Source organism: Cyprinus carpio, chromosome B5 (assembly GCF_018340385.1).
Source record: "Cyprinus carpio isolate SPL01 chromosome B5, ASM1834038v1, whole genome shotgun sequence".
Classification (NCBI taxonomy): Eukaryota; Metazoa; Chordata; class Actinopteri; order Cypriniformes; family Cyprinidae; genus Cyprinus; species Cyprinus carpio.
The window spans coordinates 9,385,682-9,397,589 of NC_056601.1; the positions used below are offsets into that span (position 1 = coordinate 9,385,682).

Below are 11,908 nucleotides of genomic sequence, written 5' to 3' on the forward strand. Positions count from 1 at the left end.
TGATTTTATTTTAAGATATCACTTTCCTGTATCTAGAAAAGAATTTAATACAGTTTTAAAGGCCATCTCTCTGGAAATGTGAATGTTTTTTTTTTTTAGAAATAATAACAACAAGGAAGGAACCTGAACTAGGAATAAGAGGAAATGAATTGGCAGATGAGTGTGCTTAGGAAGCCACAGGAAAATCAGAAATAGACCTGAAAGTAAATTATAGTAAGGTTGAGATGAAGTTTTTAATCAAGCAACTTGTGAAAATAACAGAAACAATGGGAGAAAGAAAGAACAGGGAGATGGTTTTATAACATCCAAAGAAGGTAGAGTTAGAATGACAAGGAGAAACAGAAAGGAAGAATCAGTTATCTATATGTTTTGTTTTTGTAATTGTGTATTTAATAGTACCTTGAATAAAATAAGGCAACATCAGACAAGAAAATGTGACTATTGTGATGAAGAGGAAACAGTGGAACACGTTATAATGAAATGTCCATTGTATGATAGTGAAAGAAGAATGTTGGTTTGTAATTTTAAAACAATTAAGATGAAGTTTGACTTGATAAACATATTGCAGAGGAACTCATATGAGGAATGTATTAATTTTTTTAATGCTTTATTTGAAAATGACTGATCTAGATAAAAGAATACAGGTGTTAGGGGTATTAAAAGGGTTTTGCGAACTTGGCCCACACTCCTAAACAGCAGGCGGCGGTAATGCACCTTGAAGTTGTATACCAACGGCCATTAAAATCTACAAGAAGAAAGACCCTGAACTCTGCCGTACAGCGCTCCATGACAACATGTCCTGCTGAAGTCCGTTCTACATTCATATTTACTGTCTGTACATGTGCTAACGATAGTCAGGCTATCACTTAAAGTGCTTATATCTTTAGGTAAGCCATGCAGGGTATTGCATGAGAATTGTCACGTAGACGGTGGGCGACTCAAAGCTGTCACTGACATGCCTTTACATCCGTCGGTTCTACAACTATCTATTGATAGTCTTATAAAAAGTTCTGTTCAGTATTGTATTTTATAGTGTATTGTTTTTATCTGACGTTGATTGCTCACAAACCACACTAAAACATTGCTGCATTTATTTGCTTCTCTGATCAGTTGTCTGATTCCAGTGACAAAATGAGCAGCCACGCTCTGCTGGTTCTGTTCGGGAGTCAGACGGGCTCAGCGCAGGACACAGCAGAGCGGATCGGCCGCCAGGCGCAGAGGAGGCACATGAGAGTCCGAGTGGAAGCTCTGGACAGTTATAATGTGGTCAGTGCACGATGCCTATTCAGTCTGCAATCATACACAGATCTGCACTGTGTTGGGGTGTGGGGTTTATTGGTTAACAGTAATGCTAAAACTCATCAGCTCTTTTGCTCTGTTAAAGGGATAGTTTACCCAAAAATTTAAATTCTGCCATTAATTACTCACCCTCATGTAGTTCCAGACCAGTAAGACCATCCTTCATCATCGGAATACAAATGAAGATATTTTTGATGAAATCCGAAAGCTCTCTGACCTTCCATAGACCGCAAAGCAACTGAAATGTTCCCAGGTCCAGAAATGCAGTACGGACATCGGTACAGCAGTCAATGTGACACCAGTGGCTCAACTGTAATTTTACAAAGTTACAAGAATACTTTTTGTGGGACAGAGAGCTCTCGTATTTCATCAAAAATATCTTAATTTGTGTTCCAAAAATAAAAAAAAGGTCTTACAGGTTTGGAACGGCGTGAGGGTGAGTAATTAATGACATAATTTTCATTTTTGTGTTTAATATGCCTCCTCGTTAGGCGAACCTGATCTCAGAGTCTCTGGTAGTGTTTGTCTGTGCCACCACAGGACAGGGGGATCCTCCAGACAATATGAAGGTAAGACTATAAACAACAGAATTTAGCCATCAAACTTTCATATTACATAAACCTTTCATGCATTCCATATATTTAAATATTATATATTTGCTTCGTATAGAAATTCTGGAGATTCCTGTTCAGGAAGTCTTTGCCTGCTGATTCTCTTTGTCGTCTTGACTGTGCTGTGCTGGGCCTTGGAGACTCCTCGTATCCAAAGTATGATGACTGAGCAGATGTTCAGCTTACAAAGCCTTTCTTTTTCCATGGATGTATTTTTTTTTTTTATCTGCATATTTTTTTTTTACATTAATTAATTTATAAGGGTAAATCTTTTGGAACTGATGTCACTGGTGTTTGTATGTTACATGAAAAACAACGCTGAGACCATTTTGGGCCTCTTTCCAGGTTTAACTTTGTTGCTAAGAAGCTCCATAAGCGTTTGCTTCTGCTTGGTGCTAATATGCTGTTGCCTGTTGGACTGGCTGATGATCAACATGATCTGGGGTGAGCAGAGATTCCCTTTACATACTGACTAAATGTCCATGTTTATTCTTCTCTTATAATTCAAATTATGTGGAAGTAAGGCTTGTCATAGTTAGGCATTTTAAGAGGTTAGCAACCACATTCAATAGGTTCCCACAGTTAACACTAATAAACAAGTGTTAATTTGGGGAAAAATGTATTTTATATATATTCTTTGGTGAATAAAATGTTACAGTATTTATTAAAAATAGAAATCTTTTCTAACAATGTAAGTCTTTAATATCACTTTTTCTCCATTTAAAACATCCTTGCTGAATAAAAGTATGGGGTGGGGGGGATTAACTGACCCCAAACTTTTGAAAAGTAGTGTACATTGTAACAGAATTTCTATTTTGAATAAACACTGTTCTTAATTATGAAAGACACTGTTTTTATTTATCACACACACACACACATATATATGTATATATATGTGTATATATATGTATATATATGTGTGTATATATATATATATATATATATATATATATATATATATATACATATATATACATATACATATGTATGTGTATGTGTATATATGTAATGACTATATATGTTATGTGTAAAGCTGATATATCTATATATCTTTTTATTACTCCTCAGGCCAGATGGTGTGATTGACCCCTGGTTGATTTCGTTCTGGCAGAAAACCCTGTATCTCTACCCTCCTCCAGCTGGGCTCGCTCCACTCCGTGAGGAAGAAAAGTAAGTCTGTCAACTAATCTACAAATAATGTTTTATTAAATAAATGAATTCAAATAGATAACAATTCATATATTTATGCATAATCTATCTTTTTCAGACTTCCACCTCGATATGTTTTCCACTTCCTAGATGAAGTCCCAGACAAGCAGACTGAGCATCTCCAGACCCCTCCCACCCCACTGCAGCCTTTTCCAGCTCGAGTTGTGTTCAATCAGAGAGTGACTCATCCTTCACACTTCCAGGATGTCAGGCATATCGAGTTGGATATCACTGGCTCCAACATACAGTGAGCATATATGAGATATTTCAGATCAAATCATACAGATTAAATGTCATCACAAAATGGTATGAAAGGTTTTGTCTATCTCTTACAGGTACAGTGCAGGAGATGTTGTAATGATGAGACCCTGTAATGCTGCAGAGGACGTGGAGCAGTTCTGTCAACTACTGAAACTTGACCCGGAGAGATACTTCACACTAACTCCCACTGACAGCAGCACAGGTGAGTCTTGACACCCTAAAAAGAAATGAACATTCTGTCATGTTGTTCCAAACCCACATGTCAGAATTCCTCAGAACATCTCCTTTTGTGTTCCATGCAAGAAAGAAAGTCTTACCTTTTAAACTCTGTGTTCCTCTCCTTCCTGTAGCAGCAGTCCCTGCACGTCTTCCTCAGCCCTGCTCCGTTCACTTTCTGGTGGAACAGTTCCTGGACATTTCTGCTGTTCCACGCCGTTCCTTTTTTGAGGTGTTGGCCACTTTTGCCAGTAATGAGCTGGAGCGTGATAAACTTTTGGAGTTCAGTTCCGCTCAGGGTCAGGACGCTCTTCACTCCTACTGCAACCGACCCCGTCGAACAGCCCTGGAGGTCAGAGATCACTTTTTTTTGGATGCCTGTAGACTCATACACTGACTTCTGTTGTCATCTGGAGTATGAAAGAGCTGTGTTCCTACAAAATGTTTAGGGTTGTTATATGTGTTATGTGAACTCAGGTACTGGCAGACTTCCCTCATACCACAGTCGAGTTGAGCATTGACTACTTGTTGGATCTTTTTCCAGAAATTCAGCCTCGTTCCTTCTCTATTGCCACTTCCCTCTTGGTAAATATTTTTTGTGATTTTGTTTACATAATATATGTATGTGTGCTGTGTGTATTTATGTATATATAAATACACACATGCATATATTTTAGAAAAATATGTTGTTTATATATAAGATATATGAATATAAATATAGATATCTTTAGTATATATACTGTGTGTGTGTGGATTTATATATCCATAAATATATACAGAACACGCATATATTATGCAAACAAACTTTTATTTTGTATGCGATTAATCGCTTGACAGCACTAATATTTATTTACATATATATTTGTTAAACATTTATACAGTCTGCTGTTCATATGTTTGGGGTTAGTAAGATTTTTTTTTTTTAAGAAATTAATATTTTTATTTAGTAAGAATGCATTAAATTGATCAAAAGTGACCATAAAGACACTTCTAATGTTACAAAATTCAAATACATTTTTTTGAACTTCCAATTCATCCAAGAATTACAAAAAAGAAGTATTGTTGTTTCCACAAAAAAACTATTAAGCAGCAATTTGTGCATTGAAAATTGAAAATAATAAGAAATGTTTCTAAGCACCAAATAAGCATATTATAATGATTTCTGAAAGGATTATTTGACTCTGAAGACTGCAATGGCTGCTGAAAATTCAGCTGTGTTCACAGGAATAATTACATTGTAAGATATATAAAAACTATATTTAAAAAATAAATATATAATTAAACTTTATATAAAAAGAGAAAATGTAAGAGACTTTTTTCAAAAACATTATTAACCCTAAATGTTTGTACAGTGGTGTAAACATTTATAATATTTCTATAAATATTTATTTCTGATTTGAACTTTTCCCCTGCAGCAACACCCTAACCGCATCCAGATTTTGGTTGCCGTGGTGAAATATAAAAGCATGCTTTTTAAGCCACGCAAAGGCCTCTGCTCTTCCTGGCTGGCATCTCTGGACCCTTCTACAGGTTGGTCTGATCAAACTGAAAGAAAGTAAAAAACAGTAAGTAATGTACTTGCACAGATAAAATCTCCACATTCCATTTTATTGGTGTCCTAAATGCTGTTTAGGAGATGTTTACGTACCACTGTGGGTGAAGAAGGGAAGTTTGAGTTTCCCTCAGGACCCAGACACCCCTGTTATAATGGTGGGACCAGGGACTGGTGTGGCTCCCTTCAGATCTGCCATACAGGAGAGGGCTGCTCAGGGGAAGATGGGTGAGTTTCTTGGATTTTGCGGTTCTTTTAGAAATGAACAAGATTGATAGTGATCAAACTTGTATTTTGAGCTTTTTCCTCTTTAGGACTGACATATTCTGCTTTATTTGTGCAGAATGGTAATATTCAAGACATGGGGCCTATTTATTTTACATTATACCTTTATAATACAGTATGATAATACAGAAGTAGTGACTGAATGTGTGTCATGACACATAATGCTGTCGCTAGTGCACAGAACAGTTCTAACTGAACATTCTAACTGAAGTCTCGTCTCCTGTTTCAGCTAATGTGCTATTCTTTGGCTGTCGGTCTGAATCAAAAGACTTCTACTGTCGATCAGAATGGGAGGAGAAGGTGCAGGCGGGCCAGATGATCCTGGTCACAGCCTTCTCCAGAGATCAGGTCAGACAGCTTTAAGAATACTGCGTAGGTTTGTCCAATAAGCCAAAGATCCAAAATCTGCAGTGCTGGGGAGGTCCCAAGAACACTTCCCTGAAAATGTTTCCTTTTATAAGTTTTAATATGATTCATTTACAGGAGGAAAAAATCTATGTTCAGCATCGTGTGAAGGAACAAAGCAAACTTTTATGGGATTTGATAGCAAAGAAGAATGCATTCTTTTACATAGCAGGGTAAGTCTTTTTTTAACATCAAGTTAGGCATTCAACAACACTTTAATAAAACATTTCAATTGTTAGCGTATGTCAAACCCTTACGTGTATGGTTGGTTATAGAGCAATATGACAGTACTGCATATATGAGGAGCATTACAGAAATGAGCTGCCTTTCCCTCTTCACCCAGGAGTGCCAAGCAGATGCCTGCAAGCGTGTGTGATGCACTGAAAGAGGTATTCCAGAAAGAGGGTGGCATGTCAGAAAACCAGGCTCAGGAGATGCTGGATGCCATGGAGAAAGCAAAACGCTTTCAAAGTGAAACCTGGTCCTGATCTCTCTCTATTAAACACATAGCCTTAATAACTAACAGCCTCATGTGTGAAAGTGAGTCTGGACTGAGATTAAATGGTGTTAAGAGTTGGGGTCCGACCACTTTCTTTTTTCAAGTTGTTCCCCACTGCCTTTTACAATACAGCTGGGACCTGTAAGTGTAATTGAAGTTAATATGAACACACACAACTAGACCAGGAATTTGATTTGATATTAGCTGTAAACTAGGTAGTTACTGCTTTCAGTTTTCAGTTGTGTTATATAAAACTGAAGGATAAAGTGATAAAGACTTGAAACCAAAGTTGTTCTTTTTTTTTTCTCCATAATATAAAGTGACCAAACTATATGTCCATATTCATCTCACACTTGTATATTCTGCATTAGTGGTTCTCAATCAAGAGGACCTCCACAGACTGTCAAGGTGGCCATGGGATGACTTTATTAACATTATTAATATAGTCATATTTATCTTCATTTTTATTTTTCCTCAATAACTATTGTTTTTCTGGAACAATTGTACTAAAGTCATAAAATATATCAATAAAAGGTTTGAAAACAAGCAGCTTTGTCATAATTACAGCAGACAGACCGTGATTATCTTACAAATATAGCGTATACAAGGGGACATGAATATTGGACAACAAGGGGCCTTCAAGCCAAAAATGTTGAGAACCATTGTTATACACAATAACACTGTCATACAAACACTGCTCCAAAATATTAGTTTATTCAAGGCAAAATACAGCATATGGTTCAGATAAGAGTTTTGTGTCAACACATGTAACATTAACTAGTACAGATTCAAACTGCCATATAAGTTACTAAAATGTTTTACACACACATTCAGTGCCACAGACACATGTTGAACTCTGATTAAACAGTCTTAAATAGGAAAGTTCACCCCAAAATGACAATTCTGTCATCAAATACTCCCAATCATGTCATTCCAAACCTGTATGACTTTGTGGAACACAATAAACAACATTTTGAAGAATGTTGATAAGAGATCAGATTTGGTGACCACTGACCAAAAAAAAGAGAAAAAATCATCTTTTATGTCCACTAGAAGAAAATAAGTAATACAGATTTAGAACAACATGAGGGTGAAAACATGACAGTTTTAATTTTTGGGTCAACTGTCCCTTTAAGTCTTCAGCACACCCATTGCTAAAAACAAAGCAGTGTGTGTGGTTTACATTTTTTCTTGATTGTTTCTACCTTCCACACTTCAAACTGAGGATCAACTGGAGTGTAAAACTGTTTGGATATCTGGAAAGCTACCATTCGCCACTTTTGCATTCAGATTCATAATACCAATGAACCCTCGCTGTTTATATTACAAACTCTAGAGATCAAGTAAAACTCCCCCTGCTTAAAATCCCAATGTCACCTTCAAGTCTTGTGCCTTTTTTTAAAAAACAGTGATCACACTGGCAGTAACACGTAGCTTCTTGTGGAGCTAACATTGATCTGAACTTGTTCTCACATTATTGGCTTCCAAACAAACACATAAAATCCCCTCGTTCAGTGCTCACAGCTATCTGAGTGCTAGAGTGTGGACCTGATAGATTTCCTCAGGGAAGTTCTGCTGCTGCTCCTCACAGATGATGTTGAGTCCGGCCCGGGCTACTAGGCGATGTAGTACATTCAGGTCCCGACACACGCTGCTGTCTACATCATCAGGTATTACACCTTCAAACGCAACATTATCCTTCACCACAATCAGGCCATTTGGACGGAGACCACTCCGGCAACGCCTCAGGAATTCCACCAGGTGGTCATCAGTCAAGTGACCTAGAGACACATGGAGTGATTTGTGTTTGCAAAATATAACAAGATACATTTAATCATTTTCACCATTTCTGTTCATAGATAATGCAGTGAAAGAAAATAGAAATATCAATTAGATAGATAACTGATAGAAATATCTAGATAGATAATGTAGTGAGATATGAATTGTATGCCTTACCAATCACCCACTGGATCCATATGACATCATAACGTTCTGGCTGGGGCTGAAAGTCTTGTAGGCCACAGCAGAAGTAGTTCTCCACTCGCTTGGCCTCATCACCCAGGTAGGAACGAGCTTTATCCAGAAACTCCTGTGTCACGTCCACTAGGTCCACTGTACGGAAGAGGGGCAGCAGCAGGCGCTTGGTGATACGGCCGATTCCTGCGCCACAGTCCAGAGCACAGCCTGTCCCAGTCTTACCCTGGCCTTCCTTAGAGTAAAACAGAAAACCAAGTGATTGTGTGTTTCTCATGAACTTCATTTGTGGTTAGGAGAAAGTTGAGTATCTAGGGGAAAGGTTAGTCTGTTTCATAATATTTATTTAAAATAATCAGTTTATAAGACTTTACAGTGAACCAGAATTCAGAATAGTAGACTTGTGAAAGATATTTACACTAACGTTCAAACATTTGGCAAAGAACTTCATAAGAAGAAGTCTCCAATGTTCACCAAGGCTGCATTTATTTATATACATAAAAAAATACAGGAAAAACTATAATACTGTAAAATGTTATTACAATTAAAAAACAGTTTTCTGTTTTAATATATTTTACAGCTGTGCTGTATAACATTTTTGTGATACTTTTTCATAAATTCTTTGTTGAAAAGCCAGTTCAAAAGAACAGCATTTATTTGGAACACAAACCTTTTATAACATTATAAATGTCTTTATTTTCACTTTTGGTCAATTTAATTTGTGGTTGCAGAATTAAAGTATTAATTTAGAACTACTCACCCCAAGGAATTTTTGAAGAAACTTTTTGGAGCCATTAATGTCGATGTTAGAAATGCTGCCATAACCCCCCAGCATTCCATCCACAGTGGGCGGGACTTCCTTCCAATAGTGTTCGGCCTTTGAGTAAAAGGTTGTCTGGTCTTCTATCAAACAGTCTTCCATCTTTGTGCAACTCCTAACCACAGAGATCAAAATTAGTTAGTTTTACCACAGATCTGAATGAGAAAGTCATTTATAATAAAGTTTTATCATATTTGCATTTATGTACTGTAAGACCATACATTACAGGTAGACTCTCAATTCTATTGCATGTTTCTATATACATTGCTTCATATTTAAAACAACTTCGTAAAAAAAAAAATTCTTATAATTATAAATAATTAATTAATTCATGCCCCCAATGAGAAAGGTGAATGTGGCCGGGAGGAAAAACTCCATAGTTTGTTGTATGTGGGAAAACCTTAGGCACAACCATCCTCATATAGCAGGACACACATCACAACAATTTTTTAGTACTTGTTTTTTAGTACTAGTAATGCATTCACTGAATAAATGATTTATTATGTCATCACGACCATTTTTAAGTTATAGGGATAATGATAATGAAAATATGATTTCAATGAAATGATCAAGAGCCAAATATTTAGCCTGAAATAAGAACCTAAAGAGCTGAAGCATGTCATATTCAGACACCTGGATTCAAATGCAGCTCTGCTGTCTGAGCTCAGCTGTCAGGAAGCATCACTTCACAGCAGACTGACAGACAAAAGACTGCTAAGTTACTACAACATGTAGTCTACTAACAAAATGTAACCATGGATAAATATAGGACATACAGTGTATATTAATATCCACACTCACTATCATTTTAGTCTGCTGGATAGATTAAAAAATAGGTATATATACAAAGTAATAAACAGTTTTTGGAAAAACTGACTGTGGTACAACTGTTAACCTTCATTCTCATTACTTACTGGATTTACTTGGACCAAAAAGTTCTTACACGAGTTCCTGCTACTGTGCTGAGGTTAATGCTGTCTTGTCTCTCGGCTATATTTGGTGGTGACAAAAAGTTACACGTGTTGACACGCGAGCAGATGAATATCACACGCTTCCACTGCCTCTCTCTGACCTCTTTATGTCCTAAAAGTAATTCAGACAGTGAAGACTGACGTACCTTTGCTTTCGTGCCCTCGCTGACTGTCGTTTCTTACTATCGGTCATGTCACAACTGAAGAACTGTAGCAGAACTGCCCCATGAAAGCTTTTCCAGCTCCCTGGCTTCCCAAAGCAGAAATACTGCACACCTCACGTCATTTCCTTATTTGACTACAGTAGTTCCCTTCAGTGTTTTGTTTTTTATTTGTCTCCATCTTGTGGCCACACTTAAACTTACACGTGGCTAAGAAACTGTAAAGTAAACGGTTTTTGTTTTGTTTTTTCCTCCAAATGCTCGTAAATTGTCCGAAACAGTAATGGCCTTTTTACCCAGTGGTGTTTTACCCAAAATTGTAAAAGAAAGCCTATATATATATATATATATATGTATATATATATATATATATATATATATATATATATATATATATATATGTATGTATGTATGTATGTATGTATGTATATACTTATACAGTATATATGCAATAACAAGGTAATATTTATATATATGAATTATATTTGATTTATATTTTTAATGTTTTTGAAAGAAGTTTCTTCTGCTCATCAAGCCTGCATTTATTTGATCAAAAATACAGAAAAAAACAGTAATATTGTGAAATAATTTCCAAACTTTTGGTCTGTATATATATATATATATATATATATATATATATATATATATATATATATATATATATATATATATATATATATATATATATATATATATATATATATATTTTTTTTTTAATGTGATTTATGTTTTATATTTTTTGTTGATTTTCATTTATCTCAATTGAATTAATAGTAAAATGATATAATAATAATAATAATAATAATAATAATAATAATAATAATAATAATAATAATAATAATAATAATAATAATAATAATACATTAATTTGAATAATTTTAAGTCATCTTGTTACCCCACTGGAGGTTTGCTGGGGCCCAGAGGAGGCATAAATACACTGACACAAAAACCACAAGAAGTTTTGAGCATATAAAATGATTGTAATACTCATACAACCAAAGCAGCATTATTAATTTAAGAAAAAAAAAATGTGTAAAGACACTATAGCATCTTTTTTTAACTATTTTAAAACCAAATTTTCAAAACCAATCATTTCATCTTTATATTGTGTATAAGATCTAAATGTTGGCGTAGTTAGTATACTTTTATAAACATCCTTTATCTCTCATTTCCCAGAGATCTCCAGCCTCTTTAATAAATGTTTCTCTCAGTCGTCCTAGTTTTGATCCTGTATTTGTTTTGTATTCAGTCCAGCATCTTTCCGTCCATGCTTTTTCTTTCTTCTCATCGCATCTCTTATTTCCACTCCCTTCATTACCTGACAGCATGCTTTCTGTCTCGCCTACTTATGCTGGTCTCTCCTCCCTCACAAACCCAATGTTTCGCTGCTCTCCTCACTCTCCCCTGGGTAACTCCTCTCTTCCTCGTTCTCCCTCCCGGCTCTGTCTGCTCATCCTCTTTCTTTCTCTCCTCCTCAGACGAGCTGGCAGAGTATACAGATGATGAGTCAGTACACTGCCTGTCTGCATCGGACAGCCTGAAGTCAGTCGATATTTAATCTGATCTGCTCTCTTCTTCTGTCTACTCCCTCTCTGGCTCCGGACACCTTTTACACTCTCATTAGAATTACAAAGAGGCTGGAGAA

General features: G+C 36.0%; 2 protein-coding genes across 6 annotated transcripts; one reads left to right on the forward strand and one right to left on the reverse strand.

The window, feature by feature from the left end:
• The first annotated feature begins 722 nt into the window (after positions 1-722).
• Positions 723-6,883, forward strand: ndor1 (NADPH dependent diflavin oxidoreductase 1). 5 transcript variants are annotated; one of them, XM_042724165.1, is made up of 15 exons: positions 723-807; positions 1,111-1,266; positions 1,791-1,868; positions 1,969-2,066; positions 2,256-2,354; positions 2,979-3,080; positions 3,178-3,366; positions 3,455-3,582; positions 3,734-3,948; positions 4,074-4,181; positions 5,012-5,126; positions 5,230-5,376; positions 5,663-5,781; positions 5,917-6,011; positions 6,182-6,883. In XM_042724165.1, exons 1-15 carry the CDS (start codon positions 787-789, stop codon positions 6,324-6,326), a joined length of 1,815 nt encoding a protein of 604 aa, XP_042580099.1. In that variant the 5' UTR covers positions 723-786; the 3' UTR covers positions 6,327-6,883. The 5 variants fall into 5 exon arrangements, with proteins under 5 accessions (XP_042580099.1, XP_042580097.1, XP_042580100.1 ...); XM_042724163.1 differs by having other exon boundaries at positions 727-807; positions 3,731-3,948; XM_042724166.1 differs by having other exon boundaries at positions 728-887; positions 3,731-3,948.
• Positions 6,884-7,035: 152 nt separating this feature from the next.
• On the reverse strand, positions 7,036-10,405 carry LOC109080699 (N-terminal Xaa-Pro-Lys N-methyltransferase 1-like). The gene is made up of 4 exons (XM_019095732.2): positions 10,249-10,405; positions 9,072-9,246; positions 8,294-8,546; positions 7,036-8,118 (listed from the first exon to the last, which is right to left on the reverse strand). Exons 1-4 carry the CDS (start codon positions 10,293-10,295, stop codon positions 7,862-7,864), a joined length of 732 nt encoding a protein of 243 aa, XP_018951277.1. The 5' UTR covers positions 10,296-10,405; the 3' UTR covers positions 7,036-7,861.
• Positions 10,406-11,908: the final 1,503 nt, after the last annotated feature.

What these genes read in the sequence shown, in the direction of transcription:
- LOC109080699 (XM_019095732.2), bottom strand. Translation starts at nt 10,295, where the DNA reads ATGACCGATAGTAAGAAACGACAGTCAGCGAGGGCACGAAAGCAAAG. An exon ending in GCGAGGGCACGAAAGCAAAG is followed by an intron (nt 9,247 to 10,248) that starts GTACGTCAGTCT and finishes CTCTGTGGTTAG; the next exon opens with GAGTTGCACAAAGATGGAAG. An exon ending in ATGGATCCAGTGGGTGATTG is followed by an intron (nt 8,119 to 8,293) that starts GTAAGGCATACA and finishes ATGTGTCTCTAG; the next exon opens with GTCACTTGACTGATGACCAC.
- ndor1 (XM_042724163.1), top strand. Translation starts at nt 787, where the DNA reads ATGACAACATGTCCTGCTGAA. An exon ending in CCACTCCGTGAGGAAGAAAA is followed by an intron (nt 3,081 to 3,177) that starts GTAAGTCTGTCA and finishes TATCTTTTTCAG; the next exon opens with ACTTCCACCTCGATATGTTT. An exon ending in GCATTCTTTTACATAGCAGG is followed by an intron (nt 6,012 to 6,181) that starts GTAAGTCTTTTT and finishes CTCTTCACCCAG; the next exon opens with GAGTGCCAAGCAGATGCCTG.